Source organism: Oryza glaberrima, chromosome 5 (assembly GCF_000147395.1).
Source record: "Oryza glaberrima chromosome 5, OglaRS2, whole genome shotgun sequence".
Taxonomy (NCBI): domain Eukaryota; kingdom Viridiplantae; phylum Streptophyta; class Magnoliopsida; order Poales; family Poaceae; genus Oryza; species Oryza glaberrima.
This window is the reverse complement of record NC_068330.1, coordinates 8,028,958-8,050,762: the sequence shown is the minus strand read 5'-3', so window position 1 is coordinate 8,050,762 and position 21,805 is coordinate 8,028,958. Positions and strand designations below refer to the sequence as shown.

The 21,805-nt window shown below is 44.2% G+C and overlaps 3 protein-coding genes and 1 pseudogene across 4 annotated transcripts; all 4 read left to right on the top strand.

Moving 5' to 3' along the window:
* The first annotated feature begins 332 nt into the window (after positions 1-332).
* LOC127773480 (uncharacterized) lies at positions 333-6,116 on the top strand. The gene is made up of 2 exons (XM_052299547.1): positions 333-1,557; positions 6,034-6,116. Exons 1-2 carry the CDS (start codon positions 333-335, stop codon positions 6,114-6,116), a joined length of 1,308 nt encoding a protein of 435 aa, XP_052155507.1.
* Positions 3,720-5,751, top strand: LOC127774822 (uncharacterized; annotated as a pseudogene).
* A 4,796-nt stretch (positions 6,117-10,912) lies between the features above and the next one.
* Positions 10,913-14,215, top strand: LOC127774828 (uncharacterized). Its single transcript, XM_052301119.1, has 3 exons — positions 10,913-12,178; positions 12,458-12,568; positions 13,786-14,215. The coding sequence occupies exons 1-2, from the start codon at positions 10,963-10,965 to the stop codon at positions 12,541-12,543; spliced, it is 1,302 nt and encodes a 433-aa protein (XP_052157079.1). The 5' UTR covers positions 10,913-10,962; the 3' UTR covers positions 12,544-12,568; positions 13,786-14,215.
* A 4,156-nt stretch (positions 14,216-18,371) lies between these two features.
* On the top strand, positions 18,372-21,805 carry LOC127774699 (uncharacterized). Of its 2 annotated transcripts, XR_008017805.1 has the most exons (4): positions 18,372-19,615; positions 19,910-19,996; positions 20,665-20,801; positions 21,621-21,805. XR_008017805.1 is itself a non-coding variant. In XM_052300983.1 (3 exons), the coding sequence occupies exons 1-2, from the start codon at positions 18,457-18,459 to the stop codon at positions 19,993-19,995; spliced, it is 1,245 nt and encodes a 414-aa protein (XP_052156943.1). In that variant the 5' UTR covers positions 18,372-18,456; the 3' UTR covers position 19,996; positions 21,621-21,805. The 2 variants fall into 2 exon arrangements, 1 of the variants encoding a protein (XP_052156943.1); XM_052300983.1 differs by lacking the exon at positions 20,665-20,801.

The following is a 21,805-nucleotide window of genomic DNA, read 5'->3' as shown; positions in this document are numbered from 1 at the left end:
CGGCGGCGGCTATAGAGGCGGCGGCTAGGCTAGGGTTCGAGTGAGGCGCACTGGAGAGGAGTAGAGATGAAAATGCTTCAGGGGCAATTTAGTCATTTTCATACGTGGTCCCATATGTCAGAGCTCATTCTCTAACATGGATGGAATGGTACACGGGTAAACGAAAGTTTGTGTCATGACATACAGGTGACTCAAAATTTTTTTACGGCACACGCGTAAGCTTCAACTTATAGGGGTAAAAGACTCTCCTTCCTTCACGCCGCAACGCAAAGGCAGCAAAACCCTCTCCTCGATTGCCCCCTCCGCTTCCTCTGCCCACCTCCGACTCCGAAATGCAGCACCCGCTCCGCCGCCTCCGCTCCGCCGCGGCGCCCGTGGCGCGCGCCCTCTCCACGGCCGCCGGCGCCGGCGCCTCGGCCTCGCGCCCTCGGTGGGGGATGATCCACCACACGGGCCTGCTCATGCCCCCGTCGTCGCCGCGCGCCGCGTTCCAGCTCGCCGAGCCACCGTGCGCCTCCCACATCCTCGTCCCCGAGCACCTCGTCGACCCGCAGCCCTGCCCCCCCGGCATGATGCGCGGCTGCAGTTCCCACGCCCGCGCCTCCAGCGGCGACGGCCTCCTCGTCCTCGACTTCACGGACGGCCTCACCGCGGCCCCCGCCGCCGGTGCGCGCGGCCCGATACCGCTCGACGGCAAGCAACTGAAGCCCGACGTCACGCGCTTCGTCTGCAACCCTCTCAGCGGCGAGCTGTTCCGCGTCCCGGACATCGACGGGACGAAGAAGACCTTGAAGTGGCAACTCGTCGGCATCCTCACCCAATCTGGCCGCCCCAACGGGCCGCCGGATAGGTACGCTCTCGCTTCGTTCAGCTCAAACGCCGCCGCCGACGACGACGATGAGTGGTCCTTCGCCGTTCGGCGGTTTCTCTCGCAAAAGGGGGAATGGGACGAGCCGGTGGTTTTCCCGTCCCCGCTCCCGCTCGAGCGGCCATTGTTCGTGGATCACGATCCGGTGACCTTCGCCGGCCGTATTTGGTGGGTCGACGTGAGCTGGGGCGCCATTTCCGTCGATCCGCTCAGCGACCAACCGGAGCTGCGCTTTGTCGAGCTGCCAGGGGGCAGTGTGATGGAGCCCGTGAAGGATGAGAAGCGGAGGGGCCTAGTCAGGTACCGCCGCTTGGGCGTCAGCGAGGGGAGGCTGCGCTACGCTGAGGCGTCCCAGAAGGAGCCATTCGTGCTCAGCTCCTTTGCCCTTGACGACAATGGCAGCAGCTGGACGCTGGAGCACCGGGTGGCGCTCAGCCGGCTCCGGGTGGATGGGGGACTCCCATTGCAGCAGGAGGACACGCCACGGATTGGTGTCATTGACCCACTGAATGCTAGCATAATGTACCTCAAAATCGGCGTGCAATGTATCTCCGTTGACATGGAGAAGGGTAAGGTGCTTGGGCGTTCTCTGTTAGGTGATGAGAGTTATACTCGCTCATGTCTCACCGCTCTCCTAACTCCGTGTGTTCTCCCACCGTGGCTTCCATCATACCGGATACCTTCTGCAGGTTCTTTCTCATGCTTTCTTTGAGATGCATGTTTTCCATACGATGTGAATATGCAGATTTTTATTGTTACTTTCATATGTTCTGATTTGTCCTTGAAATTTAACCGTGTGGTTGGAGGCCTGTTTATAGTAGGATGATTTGTTTCATGAATAATCTATGGGATTTTTGCAAATGCTAATTGTCAAGCGTCTGAAAGCCACTTAAATTTCAATCGATGTGCCTGCTAGCTATCTGATTCTGTTTCTAGATGAGTGTGTTGTGCGGCTTGGTAATTCAATGGGGTGATAGATGAAAAAAATTATGTATGTCCAGTCAACTAACCTATGCTCTTTTGAATCTGTTTTTTTTTCCTATGTTAATGATTCATGCATAAATTCTGTATCATCATTTGTGAAGATTTATTGTAGGTCAGGAGAGATATCTTAATGCAATTATATTTCGCAGTCTTTTTTGTTGCAGTTTAGAATTCACTATGCAAGACTAATAGACTATACTAAAACTCTATAAGTTATCACTTTCACATTTTACTCTAGAACTTACATGCATTTACTTTAGAATTATTGTACGGACGGTACGAACTGCCAGGAGTGGCTTAATGCAAAATTTCACATTGGTCCAGGAAAACTTATCTAGACTGGAACCAAAATAAATTGCCTTGTTATTATCTTGAGACATTGTCTATGTTGCTTCCTGCTTCTTGACAATGATCCTGTCATACGGTTTTGATGTAATGATGTAAGTGGCATGTAGAAGAAAAATATAATCACATTATTTTTTCTATTAGAAGAGTAAAAAACAAACATGTATATGGGACTATAATATTGTTTTTGTTTGCTTGTGTTCCTGATGAATAAATAAATATTGGTTCATTTCATATCACTTACTCCCCTCGCACGTTCCCACTGCTTAACTTTCGCTTTCTAGGTTTCTAAAATTTAACAAGTGTAAGCTGTTCTGATGGATTAGGATTTTTCTCTTTTCGGTGAGGTGATGTATTATTATGCAATTGGAGCTGTGATTCCAATTTCTCATTATGGAAAACATTGGCCGAGTCCTCAACTTTGGGTTTACTGATGCATATTGAACTTAAAATTAGCCGAGTAGAGATTCCAAACATGAACCCATAAGTTGGCATCAGATTGTTAGACTCCTTTTGGGAGCAATCTGGGAAAAGGCTGTCTTACATGTCATTCGAAAATAAACCATATAGTTGGATGTTTTTTGATATTAGTATTGTGTCATAAGTCATTTCCAATTTCAGTTGTTCATTGAATGGTGGAATTAGTTGCTGTAATCTGGGAATTTAGGTAGGCATGTTGAAACATCCAAAAAAAACAGAAATACCCATTGCAAATTGCTTGAAACTTACCTAAATTTCTGTCAACATGCATAGCCATTTTATTCTGTTTGTTGATGAGTACGTTATTGATCTGCACTAGCCCAATGTGGAGCTAAATGGTGATGGAAAATTATGCATTTACAGCCAACTGAGCTGAACATGTTTCAGTGTATAAACATGGTTTTGTTTGATGACATTTTGTCATTATATACTAAGCAAGCAAGATTATTTAGCTAAGAAGCTAGCTTGTTGCTTTGCATGAAATGCATGGGCCATGCAAACTGTGCACGTAGTGGTGTATATGTGCCTATCTAGCCAACCATATATATATGGCTCATTTGTATTGCTATATATGTGTGTGCTCAATATATACTTGTGCATGAACCAGCAAACAATGATTCGAACGATATATAAGCAGCTTATACGTGAGCGCTCGTGGCCGTACGCCTATAGTCTACGTATACGTGTATGTATACCAAATAATCCTCCCTGGGATTAAACCAATGGCAAGCAAAGGCTAGTACATGGGCTGTATATGGGCCGGTGGATCAATGCTGCATGCTCATCGTACATATGCGGCTGGGTAACCACGCGCACACGCGTACGTGGGCAGGATTTCTCGCCAACGGCAAGTTACTGATGCGGAGATAACGTCAGTCTTATCCGGTCATCTCGATCTGCAGCAACTGAACCCGGAAGAGTCGGATCGATCTAACGCTCGGCCGCGGCGGCGCTGAGGGATTCGCAGTGCGTGTGGGTTAGGGCTCCCTGCGCCTATAAAAGGAGACCATCACTCACTACACACGGACACAGCCATTTCACTCTCTTCACACAGCCATCTCAGTCATCTCGACGCAGCCATTTCACTCCTCTCTTCTCACACACATTCCTCACACACTCACTGACGTAGCCTCGCCGGAGCAGCCGAGTGGGATCGGCTCGACGGGAGGAGACTCCGTCGGGAACGGGAGTGGTGCACGTCGACGGCTGCTCGGCGGCCGGACGGAGAACTCACTGGCGACAGGAGTCGGCGTCAGATCGCAGGCATCAACAACTTCTGTACCATGGGTGAGAATTCTGTGATTTTCTTGTTGACTCTTCTTTTGCAGTTCACGCGTGCATGAGATGGCGACGAGACGAGAATGCCGCAGCACCGCTGCACAGCGCCCGCACGCCGTCGTTGAGTACACCAAGTTATGCAAGTGCTGTTTGTCGAACCGGGGAGCAAGCCACCGTTCGTTGTCGTGTCCGGACGAAGGGCCTCGTCATGCTACCTCGCCGGAGTACACCACATCAACATTGCGAACGCCGCTCGCGGAGCCATGACGCCACCCTCGCCAGAGTCGCCATGCCGAACGTCTCGCCGACCATCTTCGGCGGTGTTGTCATCTTCCTCACGCCGTGGCCCCGCCGGAGCACGGGTCATCCTCGCTTGGCCGGTGGCAACTTCCACCTCACAGCGCCTCCTCGCGCGCGCTGTCGTCATCCTCCTCACGTGCGCTGTTGTCGAGTCTGGCCGTGCCTTCACCCGCCTCGTTGAGGTTTGCCGGGTTAACCCAGAGAAGGCCATCTCCGTGCCGTCTTGCTGGAGCATGTTGAGAATCATCAGAATCACCGGAAACGTCGTCAAGCTGCCGTCGTTGCCGTGGTGCCGAGGCATCTTCAAGCCGTGCTGTTCTGGCCCGCCGATCGTCATCGGTAGAGGAAGAAGGAGGCTATCGGGGCGGTTTTGAACGTCGCCGAACCGCCCTAACCTGAGTCCTATCAGAGCCGTCGCCAAGCCGCCGCTCTCGTCTACACCGCCAGGCGATGGAGATTGCTGCCCATGCGATCTCGCCGGAGATCGCCGGCAAGCCATCGTCGTTACGTCGGTCTCCGCTCATGCCATCTCTATGGAGAGTCGCTGTTGGCCGGGAGACCATGTCATCCGCTTTGTCGACGACGCCCTGACGCTCGTCAAGCCACCGGTGACACCGTCTGCCGAAGGCCATCTCACCAGGAGACGCCGTCGTGCCGTCATCGCTGCACCACCGCCAAACTCCGAGCATGTCTCGTCATTGAGACTCTGCCGACCGGCGACGCTTTCACGCGGTCGCTGAGGCGCTGCCGATGTTCACCTGATCGCGCTCGACGGCACTGCCTCCTCCTTCACGTGTTCTCCGTTGCTGTCGTTGCCGGCGCCATGTCATTCACAGTGCCACGGGTTGCCTTAAAGCTGATGGCCAAGCCCGGAGAAAAGCATGCTATCCGTAGCAACTACTAAAAAAAAATCATCACATGCTAGTGTTTCACGTGTGCATGCATGCTACTGTGCGCACAGTAGCAAGCAAACCAACAAAATGGCTTATTACTAAGCTATACTCATTTGGCCATGAGGATGTATATCGTTATACACTAATTTCTCAAGTGCAAGTATAGTTCGGTGGTCTGCACCGACCATCTCCTACTACTCCTTTCTTTCCTAATATGATCCCGATGCAACTGCTATGACGTCGAGCCGTCCAAGCTACACGATTCCATGCATGTCTTCTCCAAGCAATCTACACCGACACGTCGTTCAAGACCGACGAGGCTAGACGACGAGGGCGGGCGAAGCCGACGCTAAGGCTATGTCACCAACACCGACGCACGGACCGACGAGGCCGTGGATCGCTGCCGGCGCCCACATTTACATCACCATCACAACCATGCATGGAGAATGCGAAGCGAAGACGACGAGACGACCACTAGCAGCTTAATCGGAGGTTCTCTTACAGGTCTAGACCTGCGGAGGTAATTAACCGGGAGCTTTTCGAGGCCCCGGGAACCAGGAGACCACATTGCTCAGGTCAGATCTGTCCAACAATAGGCCATAAAGCGCGTATCATTATATGGGAATTTTGTATTTATAATCCTTGAGATTAATAAAGTGCATGTTTCCTATGTTTTGTTTATTGTGTACTTAGCTACACTGGCACGCCCGCACATATACACATCTCTCTACATGAAGAGATCTCAGACATTATTTTCCACCCTAAACAGGTTTATCTGTTGAATGTGTCAGAGACAAGATGCTATGCTCTTGCATACTGTATACGAATGTACACAAATGTACAGTTCCATTTCTTATGTTGTATTGTTTAACTCCCTCACTGTAGGAACTCCAAATACCAAGAGCAACATCAAAAGCAAAACCTTGTCAGACATATTGGTTCGTGCAGATAAGGACACGAAGAATTGAGGTAAAGAACCAAGTTCGCTTGATACTTTATTCTGCTATTCTTGTCTAACTAGCATATGGCCCGTGCATTGCAACAAAATTTTAATTAAAGAAAATTATCATTAACCCGTTATTACCATCATTTTCTACATATATAATCTTTTAATTGCTGCATATATTTGCTACGGATATGTGGACCCTTTTGCCCCACATTATCCTTTTTCTTTCCAAAAAGTAGAGAGTTGGTGGGGGTGGTTGACATGTGGACCCTCTAGCCCCACCTCTCCTTTTTCTTCTTCAGAAAAGGTAGGAGTTGGTGGTGGGGGTGGTGGCAGAATCACCACCATGACAACTCTCTTTTAAAGGAGTACTACACTCTTTTAAAGGAGTATAGACAACCCGTTATTACTAACATTCTTTGCACATATCATCTCTTAGTTGCCACATATATTTTATTACTGATATATGGATCCTTTGACCCTACATTGTCCTTTTTCTTTCTAAAATGTAGAGAGTTGGTGGGGGTGGTTGACATGTGAGCCCTCTACCCTCACTTGTTCTTTTTCCTCTCAAAAAAGGTTGGGAGTTTGATGGGGTGGTGGCAGAACCACCACCACTATTCCCTTTTAAGAGAGTATAGATGATATATTTGATCCTTTCCTATGTTAAGGAAACATGAGTCCTGACTAGTTACTTTTGCTGACCATTACTGTGGTGCACTTTAAATTAAATTCACCTCACCATACAACAGTACACAAATAACTATGGCTACTATGTCATACTATAGACCTTGGAGCTGTACAGGTTGTAGCTGTGGTTTTATCTGCCAGTTATCACTGAATACAAACTTCAAACAGTAAATTATGAGTCGGTAGTCTAGGAATCTAGGATGCAAGCCTAAATAAAGTCGGTAGTCTTGTTGTCATTATGAGCTACTATGTAAATTGCTTCCTGTTTCTTGTCAAGTGATCATATTGTAAGTTTTTCTACCCTGTGGAAATGGTTTGTGGAATATATATCTGGTACTTTCTCTAGTTATCCTTTTTTGAACCACCAACTATTTCATTCTTTATTGTGTCAAGGAAATTGCATTTATGGCTGGCTACTTTCTCTGCCTATATGTCCCTGTTGTCATTTGAGACAGGCTTGTTTACAAAATGACTACTACTTACTCACTCCATCCCATAAAAAACCAACCTAATACCGGATGTGCGGTCCTAGATTTATTTTTTATGGGACGGAGGGAGTAGGTTTCAAACAGTAAAATATTCCTATCTACATTGCTCTTGTAGTTGCAGTTTAGATTCACTATGCAGGAGTATGCTAAAAAATATTGATATTGCATTTTACTCAAGACCTTCTATTAGCTGTACATACTTGTTACAGTATGATTTAAACTACCTCGTATGACTTGATGGGAGTATTTCCCATCCTTGTGAGGCATAAGGACGTATTTTATCTTTGTGTAATAAGTAGTTATTTTTTGTTGCAACGAGAGATATAAATACCCCTATATACATCATAAAATCATCCTTCTTGTGATAGATGACTATAATTTCTTCGTATACATCTCAACCTTCGTATTTTTTTTCTCATGATAGGGAGGTACACAAGCTTCAAATTCGTCCTGTAAACCTAAATGAAAGCCTTTAGTTTTGTTGGCATCTTGAGTTACTGTCTACAATGATTAATGTTTCTTTATCAAGCTATCCTGCCTTAAGGTTTTGATGCAACAAAAAAATGCACATGGAAAATAAACATGCAATTATACTTTTCTCTATATGAAACTGCAAAGAGGTATATGGGAGTACACTATTATTTCTGTTAATACGTGTTTTTATAGTAGCAAGAAGAAATGGTTAATTTCTCATGTCACTCCTTTGTTATGATCAATAAGATGTATCTAACGTTTAACTTGTTATCTCCAGGTTTCTGAAATTTAACAGGTGAAAGTGAAAGCCATTCTGATAGATTAGGAAGTCTTTTGTTGAAGTTGTTCTGAACTTCTGATAGATTAGGAAGCTTTTCTTTCTTATGAAGTGATGCACTACGATGCAATTAGTGCTACATAAACTTCCTTTTTTTTTTTTGGAAATGTTGGCTGACAGCTGAATTTCGAGTTTCACTTATGCATGCGAACTTAAAATTAGCTGAGCAAAGGTTCCCTAAGTGAGTTTGCTTTGAACTGTAGGTTCATGTTGGCAGCAGATTACGAGTCTTCGTTTTTGGACGTAGGGAAAACATTGTGTATGTCATCTTAGATACTCGTTTTCTAGCAACTCTTTGATTTGATGTTGATCTGCTGGAAGATGAGCAACTATTTGATGTTAATCTGTTGGAAGATTGGCAGCTTTGTGTGTTAACACAATCGATGACTGGCAGTCTGATTACTGATGGTAGTAAATTGGTAACTTGCTGAAGTTTTTGAGACATTTGGTTGTCTGATTCATGCAATTCGAATGTGATGTTTGGAAAATTTTTTTGCCATTTTTATTGCATTCTTTGTCCTTCGGCATGCTCAATTGAAGCGAATATCGCATTGTTTATTTATTTTGTTTCTACCATTAGACTTCTGTAGCCCCCAAAATATTAGTCATCGTTAACCCTGCTTGCCAGAAAAATAAACAGTCTGCTTTTTACAACGCGAGATCGTGCTTAGTATAATCTGGTTTAAGTTGGAAATGCATCAATGTTGGATGCACTGCCAATCTATTGATGCATGCTGAACTTAACTGCCAATCTGCTGATGGTAAGTAAACAGTCTGCTTTTACTGTAAGTCTGTAACCAAGGTTGGTAGTACCTGCGTATACTAAGATCGTACTCTCTACATATTTCCTCCGTCAAAAAAAAAAAAAAAAAAGCTAAACCTAGGGGTCCTAGGTTGGCTCTGTCCAAAAAAAGTCAACCTAGGATTAGGAGGTTGGCTACCCTAATCCTAGGTTGGCTTTTTTTTTGACAGGAGTATATAAAAAGAAACTTCAATGAAGGAATCTGGAAGCATTTGACCCGTTCATTTTCATAAGTTGATTTTTTATGAGACGAATATATTCTCAAACGTTGATTTTTCACTACTATTGAAATGATCATTTCCTGGACAGGGACCCTTTTAGATTGCGTGCGGGCGGTAACTCGCACCCCACGGAAAAATCAGCTCATTTTCGCGTGCGATCCATTTAAGAGGACCGCATGGGAAAATCGATTTTTCCGTGCGGTCCTCTTAATTAGGCTGCACGTGAAAATGAGCCAAATTTCCCGTGCAATATATTAAGAGAACCGCAGGGGAAAATAGTTTCCCTCCTACCCACTTCAAAAAAATCCCTTTTTCTCTCCTTTCCCCTATCCGTGCGCACCTAAGTCCCCCCTCTCTCTCTCTTTTATTTATCCGGCTAATCTGACTCTCTCTATCCTCCCCCTCTCTCTCTCACTCCTCTCTCCTCGATCTCCTCCTGGCGACGGGCGCAGGCGGCGGCGACAGCGGTGGCGGCGGACGGCGGCACGCGGCCCCTCCCCTTGCAGATCCGGCGGAGGGGAGGCATGGGGGAGGGGGGTGGCGGCGACAACGACGACGGCAGCCCGCGGCTCCTCCCCTCCCTTCCCCGGTGGCGATGGGAGCGGGCGGCGGATTCGTCGCCAGCGCTTGTGGCGGCGACAGCGGCGGACCTCAGCTAGGGTGGCGGCTAGATTAGGGTTAGGCTTTGGTTTTTTTTTTCGATTTTTCATTTTCCCGTGCGGGCGGCTTAAGCGCCTGCACGCGCGGGTGCGTCGCCTGCACGAAAAAGTCGCGATTTTCGCAGATACTTCCTTCCAGACGGTCAAATGCTCTACACGCGAAAATTGAATTCATCCGCACGGGAAAATCCTTAATGTAGTAGTGTTTTCATGAGACGAATGTTTCATGCAAAAGTTGCTCTGAACTCTCTTTTGAGCAAAACACACCAACAGGGGGGGGGGGGATTTGTTCGATCTGGCTGAACGGGTGGGATTTTTTGGAATGCAAAATTATTAGCACATGATTAATTAATTGTTAACTATAATTTGATTTTTTATAAAAAGATATAAAAAGCTTTTTTATAAAAAATACATCGTAGTTATGAAAAACGAGATACGTTGTACTCCCTTCAGGCTTCATCCCACGAAGATTTCATTTTCCAGTTTTTGAATATAATGTTTGACTCTTCGTCTTATTTAAAATTTTTCTATGATTAATATTTTTGTTGTTATTACATGATAAAACAAGAATAGTACTTTTATGCGTGACTAATTTTTTTATAAAATTTTCAAATAAGATAAACAGCCAAACGTTGGACGCAGACAAAAAAAAAAAAAGTCTTCGTTGGACGGAGAGAGTAGTACACAAATCAAAAGGCTGATTCTAACTGAAGAATTATCTTCATATTGTTACGTTGGACCTTGAGGATCACAGCCCATTGGGCCAACACCGTCTGTGGCTCCCAGGCCGACACAACCTGAGCATTTTGGCGGGAAACCGTTGCCATGCTTTTTGTAGGCCAGCTGTCAACGGATCGTTCAAAAAGGATGAACAAGTACAGAGGCAGGAGCAGATGGATAGAGACAGGTAACGTCTCCAAGTAGAACAACGCAAAATGCTGCACCGAGTCTATGCGCACCGGGCCACACCGTTGAGAAACCCTCTCGGCTCCAAATGCCCTGGCTCACGGTGGACCGAGCCCACGGCCGGACGTCACGGCTCCCTGCCCCTCTGCTGCTCGTGTCAGAGCTCCACTTCTTTCCATGGACCTCACCCACCGTGAACCACCGACCCCGCCGCCTCGCCTTCTCCGGTAGGGTAGGCTAAGCTAGGCTAGGCTACGCTCGCCACGATACGCGCGCCGCCTCCGCCCAAAGATGCAGCGCCTCCCGCTCCGGCGCGCCCTGTCCGCCGCCGCGTCCGCGCCCGTACGCCGCGCCCTCTCCACGGCGTCGCGGCGCCCTCCGTGGGCGATGGTGGAGAAGTACGTGGCGGTCGGATCTCCCGAGCGGCGCGTGTCCCTCCGGCTCGCGGAGCCCCCGTGCGGCTCCAGGCTCATCGCCCCCGCCCACCTCGTCGGCTACGCGCCGCGCGTGCCCGACCCCGACACGGACGAGCTGAACGCCTTCTTCGCCGGCTTCGTCAAGGCCGCGAGCGGCGACGGCCTCCTCCTCCTCACCTTCATGGAAGTCACCGGCACGGCCCCCCTCGTCCCCGGCGGCGGTGGGTGGCGCGCGCTGACTGGCATCAGCATCGACCCCGACATGACGCGGTTCGTGTGCAACCCCATCTCCGGCGAGCTGTTCGGCCTCCCGGACATCGACGGCACCAAGAAGACCGCGTGGTTCTCCGACATCGGCATCCTCACCCAATCCGAACGCCCGCACGGGCCGCCGGACAGGTATGCTGTCGCTTTGTTCAGGGAGGACTCGGAGGGCTACCGTGGCGGGGACGAACGGTTCGCCATGCGCCGGTTTCTCTCACAAACGGGCAAGTGGGACAAGCTGGTGGGCTTGCCGTCCTCGCTCCCGCTCCACCGGCGTCGCATGAACACATCCACGCAGGAGGTGGTGGCCTTCGCCGGCCGGCTGTGGTGGGTCGACCTGAGCTGGGGCGCCCTCTCCGCCGACCCTTTCAGCGATCGCCCGGAGCTCCGCTTCGTCGAGCTGCCGAGAGGGAGCGTGACACAGCCCATGGAGAAGGAGCGCCGGGAGCTGCGCAGGTTCCGCCGCGTCGGCGTCAGCGAGGGGAGGCTGCGCTACGCCGAGGTGTCCCAGGAGGAGCCATTCGTGCTCAGTTCGTTCTCCCTCGACGACGACGGCGGCGGGTGGACGCTGGAGCACCGCGTGGCTCTTCGCCGGCTCTGGCCGCATGACCAAAACCTCTGCAAGAACACGCCGCAGATCGCAGCCATTGACCCACTGAACGCTGGCTGCATGCACCTCGTAGTTGGCAGGCAGGTTGTCTCCATAGACATGGACAATGGGGATTTGCTTGGGTGCACGCTGGGAGGTGGAAGTGATCCCTCCGTGGATACACTTACACCATGTTTGCTCCCTCCGTGGCTTGCATCGTGCCGGATCCCCCGTGCAGGTGATCATCTTTCATGTGATTTCTCCCGTGTACATGCATGCTTGACACACCAGATTTGCTTATTAAGTGTTAATTAGATAGATCCAGGACTTTGTTCGTTTTACATCTCTGTTGAAACTTGAAACGGTATAATGTTAGTGGGAGGCTTAGCTTGTGCATAGTGGTACTGGTAGTATCATTTGTTTTGTCACTTCAATATGCAATGTTGGAAACGTGTATCTACTTACATTATTGTTTTCTCTTGTAAAATTTTGAAAATCCTTCTGTTTGTGATTGAAGAAACTCTTTCAAGGAACAAGGCGGATGCGAAAAGCAAGAGTTTATCAGACATGTTGGTTCGTGTAGATAGGAAGAAGATGACTTGAGACCAAACAGCAAATGGGTCAGCAGGTACTTCATTAAGCTAACTATTATTCAATCAGTCGTCTTGTTAATTCTTTTCACCATACATGGATGCCGTTCGATTACCACTTTTCACTGCTTGTATTCCTTATTTTCTTGAAGTGTGTGCTCCGAATCATGAAAGGCCATTTTATAAGATAAGATGGATATTTTAGTTGAATTAGCATAACATTTGAGCAAATATTGCTTTTTCTTCCGTCTTGTGGTAGCACTTTAGACGAAGGGGCAGATCCAGCACACATTCATCACTGTCATTTGACACCGGTTACTCTTTGCCAATCACTGTATAAGTCCTCTTTAGATTAAGAAATTTCTCTTATAATCTGCAATGACACGATTATTTTTTAAAGAAATTTGATTAGTGACCTAGATGATATTTTCTCCTGGATCCATCCCTAATACAAGGTGCATCCTAGGGTAAAGTACACTAAAAATTATCAGTCATGTTTTACTCTTCAGTATTGACTTTGCATAAAAAAGCAGATTATAGCTGTTGTTTAAACAGCATTGCATAAAGCAAACTCCAAATTTGGCCAATAAAATATGAAGTAGGTAACCAAGTCACTAAGTATAAAAGCCTTAAAGGTGTTTGGTCTTGTCATCATTATAAGTATCTATTTTCATAAGAGTTAATTATAGTTTGTTGCATTGTGTATAATATTATGAGCAACCACTTAAAAGCTTCATGTAATATTTTTGCTGGGATAAAAAAAATTGATGGAAGGTAAGCATATCTTGTATATGACTATGCTGGTATTTCTGTTGGCTTCTGTGTATACTGAACCAGTAGATGTGATTAAGTGCAAACTAGAAACTTTTGCCTATAAAACATAATAGTATTGTGTAAGAGCTGAAAGGATTCCCTGCATTGTAATCATGCTGAGTCACTGTCATTCTTTGGTCCTAAAATATTATCTCTTATCAAGCCTAAGAGTCTAAGATGATGAAGCTTGCTACTACGATTTGATAGTAAAAATCATAATTAGGTATTCTGCTGAATAAAGACATGAATATAAAATAAAATTGTTGTGTAATATAGTACTGAATCAGGACTTGAATAAAAGATAACATGCTCTCTTTTCAATTTCTTAAGTAGAAATGGCTAGATGGACTATCATAGTTTTCCATTTACTTGTTTATGTTTTCGTTTTTTTTATACCGCTCATTCTATTCAAACATATCCTAATGTTTCCTGTTTGATTCAGATTTCTTAAAAACCAACTGAAGGTGTTTTAACGAATGAGGAAGCTGATGGATGGTAGTTGTAGAAGTCCCGTTTCGGAAACCCAATGGAAGTTCCAAGTGTTTTGACCTCACAGTTTATCTACATATTTTTGGAGAAACAGGAACCCTTTTTATTTTTTTCCTTTTCTTGGGTGGAGGCTTTGCTTGTGAGCATATTGAGAACATTGCAGTAGAGTGACTCAATTCAGCCAGCATGTCATGACCATCACATAAGAATATACATGCTGTGTTTGTTGCTGGACAATATGGTCATCTTTGCACTTGAAAAATAGATCGATGGATGTTAATGTAACTTGCCAGGATTCTTGTTTAGGCATCTTCTGTGCTTGCTTATTCATATCGGATACCTGTCATCACATTGTTTCAGCTGGTAAATAATTCAATACTAAATCTCGGGTTGTATCTTCATGCTTGGTTATACGTGTGCATCAGCACCTAAGTGCCAATCTATTGTTACTGGTAGGCAAGATATGTAAAATATCTCTCTGTTACTTATTTGAGGCAGAAGAGCAGGGAATCATTCGAATATATCGCAGTGATTTCATGATTTATACGCAGAAAACAGTGTTTTGCTTTCATTTGGTAGAACCATTGTACTACAACGAATCCAGATATGCTTATGAAGTGTTTTATCTGGGACTAGGTTGCTTTATAGGACGGAGAGAGTAGCAGCTAGCATGGCAAACATGATGGTCAATCTCTGAACTTTCAATGCCATTTGCTTCACCCCGCTTTAAGACAAAAACCACCTTGGTTTCACATTTTCACTTGTACGTTACGCCGCGTGGTTTTATCAAGCTTTGGTGAAGGGACCTAATGATTTATGTATTCAGCATATTTCAGTGCATATATAAAAAAGTTTCTCACTGTTCTTATAATAAATTTTCCTCCCTAAGATAAATAAGAAGGATGTAAAGAGAGGAGGCTGCTTATTATTCAGCGGTGGACAAGATGACGATGAAGATAAAAGGCATAAACATTTTTTACATAAAAGAGAACACAGAACACAAGTACACAACAATAACATAGAGCGAATATTTCTTAAAAAAAACATAGAACGAATATTTTACATGGAGTCGATATATATGTACATGATACTTATATTTGTATAGCATTAGCATTAAACAGTGTCAATAACGTATAGGGATATAATGTTTGCCTCATTAGTATGATGGATTAGGGCCTGTTTAGAACCTCTGGTAAATTTTTTCACCCTATCACATCGAACGTTTGAACACATGTATGGAATATTAAATGTAGAAAAAAAATTAATTACACAGTTTGCGTGTAAATTGCGAGACGAATTTTTTAAGCCTAATTAGTCCATGATTTGACAATATGGTGCTACAGTAAATATTTGCTAATGATGGATTAATTAAGCTTAATAAATTCATTTCGTAGTTTACAGGCAGAATCTGTAATTTGTTTTGTTATTAGTCTACGTTTAATACTTCAATTTAGTGTCCGTATATCCGATGTAACACGCTAAAACTTTTCACCCCTGGATCTAAATACAACCTTAATCTATTTGACCATCTATTTGACCATATGGTACCAAAAAAAAAAAAAAGGCTACATGCAAGCTAGCATTGTGGACACAGTACTTTGATGGTTAAGCCACGTTTGGATTTCCTAGCCCATTTGACATACACCATTGTTTAACCTACAAAATGGAAATCCATGCGATTCACTATTTGAGATGTATAGTTGGGTTATCTTAACAAAAGATAACCTCACAAAGAGAGAATGGAGGGGAAACAAGCAATCTAATCTGTTTTTTTAAAATATACAAAAGACCATCCAATATCTTTTCTCTTACTGTCATGTTGCACGTTTTTCTTGACGATATGTCTTCTTTGACATTAATATTCCCTTTTCCAAAATGTAAAAGATATTTTTGGTAACTGGCTAAGGGGAGTGCCTAGACTAAAAAATGATTTTATTTGGAGTTAGTACTCTATGTTGGTCAATCTGTCGTTGCCGTAATGTTGTAATTTTTAACCATAAAAAAATGTCTAGCATCATGCATGTTATCTTCATGTGTTCCAACTGGCTCCACTCTTGGTGTATGATGCTTTCACAAGAACAACAAGATACTATGGACAATGATGCTACACGTTTGGAATTTATAGCCAAGAAACTTTTATTACAGTTTAGATGGTGTAGTACCTACAGAATTTTGTCATACAATCTATTTGATTTTGGAAACATTATTCTAGTAGATCCTCTTATTGGCAGAAGTTCGGGGTTTATCCTATCATGTATTTTTTTAATTTCTTTTATGTTTACTTCTGAGACTTTTTTGCTGTATGCCTACGAGCAGAGATCGGAGATGTAATCCATTTCCAATCTAAAAAAAGACATTGTTTAGTAATGACCTGTTGGTGCATTCAAAATACTTATATGTATAATGTAGGAGCATGAATAATACTTGCCTAGTTCCTTCGTCCTAAAATAAATCAATTTAATATAAGATGTAATGTTACCTACTATAATGAATATACATCTGTTTAGTCACCTATCCCGATTCATTGTCATAGATAATATCAAATCTCATGTTAGATCCATTTATTATTGGACAGAAGTTGTGTGTGGGATGGGAAGGATGATTGATCACGCTTGTACTGCATGAGAGCAAACAATTTTAAAGGAATTTAAGGAACTTTGTTCCAAAGTACCACCCGTTCTTTCCTATCTAAGATACAAATTCTACCTCGATTTTTATTAGCATGTTTTTCAAACCAGTGAATGATGTGTTTCATCTGACAAATTTTCTATATAAAAGTTGCTTTAAAATATTAGATACTATATAGAAGTTGCTTTAAAAATATTAAATAAATCCAAATTTCTAATTTGTAATAATTAATACTTAATCAATCATGTGCTAATGGCTTTCTTGATTTGTGCCCTAGCTTCATCTTCACCTTTATTAGAAACGAACACCACCATATGTTACAAATGCTTTTACAAAAGATATCTCTATTTTTAACTTATCTATATGAAACTAGGTGTCACAACGCAAGGTTGTCTATCTGTAAAAATACGGCTTCTAAAGGCTCGTTCGAAACTCCAAAATGAAAGAGAATATTAGTGGCACATATATAATGGGATAACTCATTAGCACATAATTAATTAAGTATTAGCTATTATAAATTTTAAAAATATATTTATTTGATTTTAAGAAAAACTTCTACATAGAATTTTTCACTCAATGTACCATTTAACGGTTCGAGAAGTGTGCTTACGAAAACTGTGATTTAAAGAAGTTTAGAACTAGGCATCAGGTTGTTTTTTTGAATGGGTTAGGAACCATTCCCCGTCGACACATAAAATGGAGTTGCTAATTAACACATGAATAATTACTCTCTCTCTTCCAAAACATTAGATATTAGAACCGGATGAGACAAATCATAGTACTATGAATCGGGATAGATTGGTAGTATTATGATGTATCACATCTAGTCCTAATATCTTACTCCCTCCGTCCGAAAATATAAACATTTTTAGAATAGGGATAAGTCAAACATTTTTAACTTTGACTATTAATAGCAAAAAAATAAAAAAGATTAATCACGTAAAATTGATGTTACTAGATTTATCATTAAACAAACTATCATAATATGCAACTTTTTTTATTTAAAACATTTTATTTTTACAGATATTGTTGGTCAAAGTAGCATCTCGAAAACCATGTCGGAGTACGAAGGGAGTATATATTTGGATGGAGGGAGTGCGCTTAAAAAAACTTTTAAAAGTGCATTAATATAATTTCAAAATTATTTTTCTATTAATTTATTTTTATAAAACTGCATCATCATTTAATAGTTCGAGAAATCAGGGGAGGCCAAAAATGCAATATCGAAAACAGCCTTGTTCAGATTCCAAAACAATTTGACCAAAAGCGTCGCATCAAATATTTGGATACATGCATGGAGCATTAAATGTGGATGAAAAAAAAACCAATTGCACAGTTTGCATGTAAATCGCGAGACGAATCTTTTGAGTCTAATTACGTCATGATTTAACAATGTGATGCTATAGTAAATATTTACTAATGACGGATCAATTAGACTTAATAAATTCGATAAAATTTATAATTTATTTTATTATTAATTTTTATTTAATACCAAATATGTGTCCGCATACTTTAAAAAAAATTTACGCGCAGAAACTAAACACACCCAACGTCAAAGGGCTACGCACTTTCCCCCTCCGTGTCTCGTCCGGTCGCTCATCTGGACATGTGGGCCCAAGAAGAGAACCCCACCGCAACTGTAGCAATGGCAAAACACTGTAGCGCTACTCACATTTTACTGTTCCCCTCTGCCATTTACCCCCTAATGGCAGAGGATGCGAACCCCACGGCAACGGGTAGAAGGACCCACAGCAGGTGCCCACTGCGTGCGCCAGGTCTAGTGCACCAGCTCACACAACTGCAAAATCCAACCTGCCGCGGCTTGTCAGAGCTCCACCCACCACGCCTCTTCGGCTTCTCCTTCGCTGGCAAGCCGACTACTCCCAAAATGCAGTGGCTCCCGCTCCGGCGCGCCCTCTCCGCCGCCGCGTCCGTGGCCGCCCGGCGCGCCCTCTCCACCGCGGCCGCCTCGCCCTCGCGCACGCCGCCGTGGGCGATGATCTACCAAATCCCGGCGGTCAGATCCACCGCGCCGCGCGCCTTCTTCATCCTCGCCGACCCCCCGGGCGCCTCCAACCTCTACGTGCCCGACCACCTCTTCGACCGCCGGCCCGGCCCCGGCCCCGACAACGGCGACGTCATGGCCCTCCTCGGCGGCATGGTGTGCACCACCAGCGGCGACGGCCTCCTCCTCCTCTGCTACTCGGATGCCCACGCCCCCGTCGTCTCCACGCACAGCGGCACTCGGGAGCCTAAGCTTATCGGCGTCGACATGGACCCGGACATCACGCGCTTCGTCTGCAACCCCATCACCGGCGAGCTGTTCCGCCTCCCGGACATCGACGGCACCAAGAAGACCTTGTCCTACGGCCCCAACGCCGGCCTCCTCACCCGGTCCGCCTCCGCCGCCGGGCACGGCCCGCCTGACAGGTACGCCGTCGCTCTGCTCAACGAGGACCGCAGCCGCAACGGGGATGAACGAACCTTCGTCATGCGGCGTTTCCTCTCGCAAACCGGGAAGTGGGAGAAGCTGGTGGGCTTGCCGTTGCCGTCCCCGCTCCCGCTCCCGCGGCGGATGGAGCTATACCTCGAGGCGGTGGCGTTCGCCGGACAGTTGTGGTGGGTCGATCCGACTTGGGGCGCCATCTCCGCCGACCCGTTCAGCCACCGGCCGGAGCTCCGCTTCGTCGAGCTCCCGAGGGGCAGTGTGTGGCCAATGCCCAGCACCCATCCAGTACAAGCGTTGGGTATGTTCCGGCGCCTGGGAGTCAGCGAGGGGAGGCTGCGCTACGTCGAGTTGTCCAACCAGGATCCTTTCGTGCTCAGCTCATTTGCCCTCGACGACCACGGCGGCAGCTGGACGATGGAGCACCAGGTGGAGCTTGCTCCACTCTGCAGGAACCATGTTAATGGAGGAGGCCTCCCCTCAAAGGATTACACTTCCACCCCGCGGATTGGCGTTATTGACCCACTAAACTCAAGCTGCATTTGTGTCCTAATTGGCAAACATGTTCTTGCGGTCGACATGGATATGGGCAAGGTGCTAGGGTGTTCGCTCACTGATGAAAGTGAAGGCTCGCCATGGGCTATCACCACTTGCCTTAAGCCGTGCGTGCTCCCACCATGGCTTGGATCAAGCCAAATCCCTAATGCAGGTAGGTAACCAAATTTCACACCTTCATGTTTTGTTTAAGATAAGATACTTATGGATATTAGCAGAGTAATTTTGAATAACATTTCTGAATATATCCTGAAAAACTGAAATTTCAGAATAGAAAGTTGGTATTAGTAACTCCCCTTTGTCTTAATAGTTCATTTGATATGAGAATGCTATGCTCTTGTTGCCTCAGTTTACCTATTTGGATGTTCATCTATTGTATGCAATGTACAAAAATGTGAGCTTCTACTTTTCGTTTTGTGGTATAATTGTTCATGTCCTGCGATTGAAGGAACTTTTTCGTGCAACAAAGGTGATGCCAAAGGCAAGACTTTATCAGACATGTTGGTTCGTGTACACAGCGACAAGAATAATTGAGGTGAAAAAAAATTCTGTCCTTGTGTTCTCTCATTTGATACTCTTGTTTAATATTTACCATCCATTTCCTTATCTCCCCTGTTAAAGAAACTGTGTTAACAACTTATTAATTAGTGTTAATTTGCTGCTGATCATGATAGCGTAGCTTACAAAATTGGTACTTCTGCTTTAAGAAAATCAACGATGCTATCTACCATCTTGTAAATTGTAATATCACTTCTGAATTAAAAATGGTTGTTTGCATCCTTTGTTGATGTATAGGCCGGAATTCATTTCTACCTTTTTTTTTTAAAAAAAAAAGTATGCCAAACATTAATGTCTTGACCTTGCATCAGCTGTAAGATCTGTAGTTGCCTGATGGTAGTCACTAGTTAATACAATGTTCGCATTGGTCCAGTAAAACTTATTTAGTAGTCAAACGTAAATAAAGACTATAGTCTTATTATTGTTTATATTGCTTAGTGTTAGTTAACAAGTGATCATGTCTCTAATTTTTGTAGCATATTGATTTTGATCAGAAAATCAACGAAAATCAATATGCAGTGTGCTTTTATTAAAAAAAAAAGGACAGGCATATAGTACAATACCATCATTTTTGTTCGCTTCTTCCTCAGCTCATTCTCTGCATATGATCAATTAGATGTCCCTAATGTCTCTGAAATTTAACAGGTGAAAGATGTTCTTGGTGGAGTAGGAAGCTCTTTCTTTTTGGATATTACGTATTAGGATGTCAATGATTCTGCAACAATGAACTCATTTTGGGGGAAATGTTAACAGAAGACTGACACAGTTATGATCTTCACATGGTATCACAAAGAGTTGTGCTTCACTTAATTGCTCTAATACAATATTTTTTAATAGGATAGTTCAGATCTGTTGGCATGTAACCATTGTCAAGACTCAAGAATATAGATGCAGTGTCCTCATGTTTTCAAGTGTTTACTCTGAATCATGAGAGTCCAGTTTATAAGATCGATATTTCAGATGAGAATAATACTTCAGCAACTTTCGCTTCTTCTGCAGTCTTTAGTGTAGTAGTAGACTACATTCAAAATTATCACAATCATGTTCTACTCTTGAGCCTTGGCTCAGTGTGCAGATTATAGCTTTTCTCTGAACAAGCATTGCACGGCCTATAAACATATACCAAATTAGGCCAATAAAATACCAAGTATAAAAATGATAGTCAACATCATGATTTGTTTTCAGTAAACAAATCAATATGATTTATTGTCCCATATAAAATTATGGGCAACTAATTAAGAGCTTTCTGTTTGTCACAAGTGATCCTGTTCTACTATTTTGTCCTGGGAGGCTGGGACCAATAATCTAGAAAGTAATAAGAATATCATGTTCATTGGTTTAAAGACAATAAAAAGCAGTTATAGGGGGCTACGGTGGTATTTCTTTTGGCTTGTGTGGTATACTGAACAAGCAGACATTACTAGGTGCACACTAGGACTGTACAAAATCTTGCCCAGCATTGTCATCATGATGAGCCACTGTCAGTTTTCTGTTTACTTGCTTTTATGTCGATCACTAAATTATTTTCTATATGCATTCTAATGTTTTCTATTCGATTCAGGTTTCATAAAAACCTACTGACATGAGTTTTAATGAATTAGGAAGCTGATGAATGGTAGCATGGAGAACTCTCATTTTGACTTTTTGAGAAACCTGGAAAGTTGAGTGTTTTGATCCTCGCAGTTAGCTGTCGTATTTTGGGAGAAACTGGAACTATTTTATGTTTTCTTTGGTAGAGGCTTTGCTTACGAGCACATTGAGAGCATTGCAGTAAAAGTGACCCAGT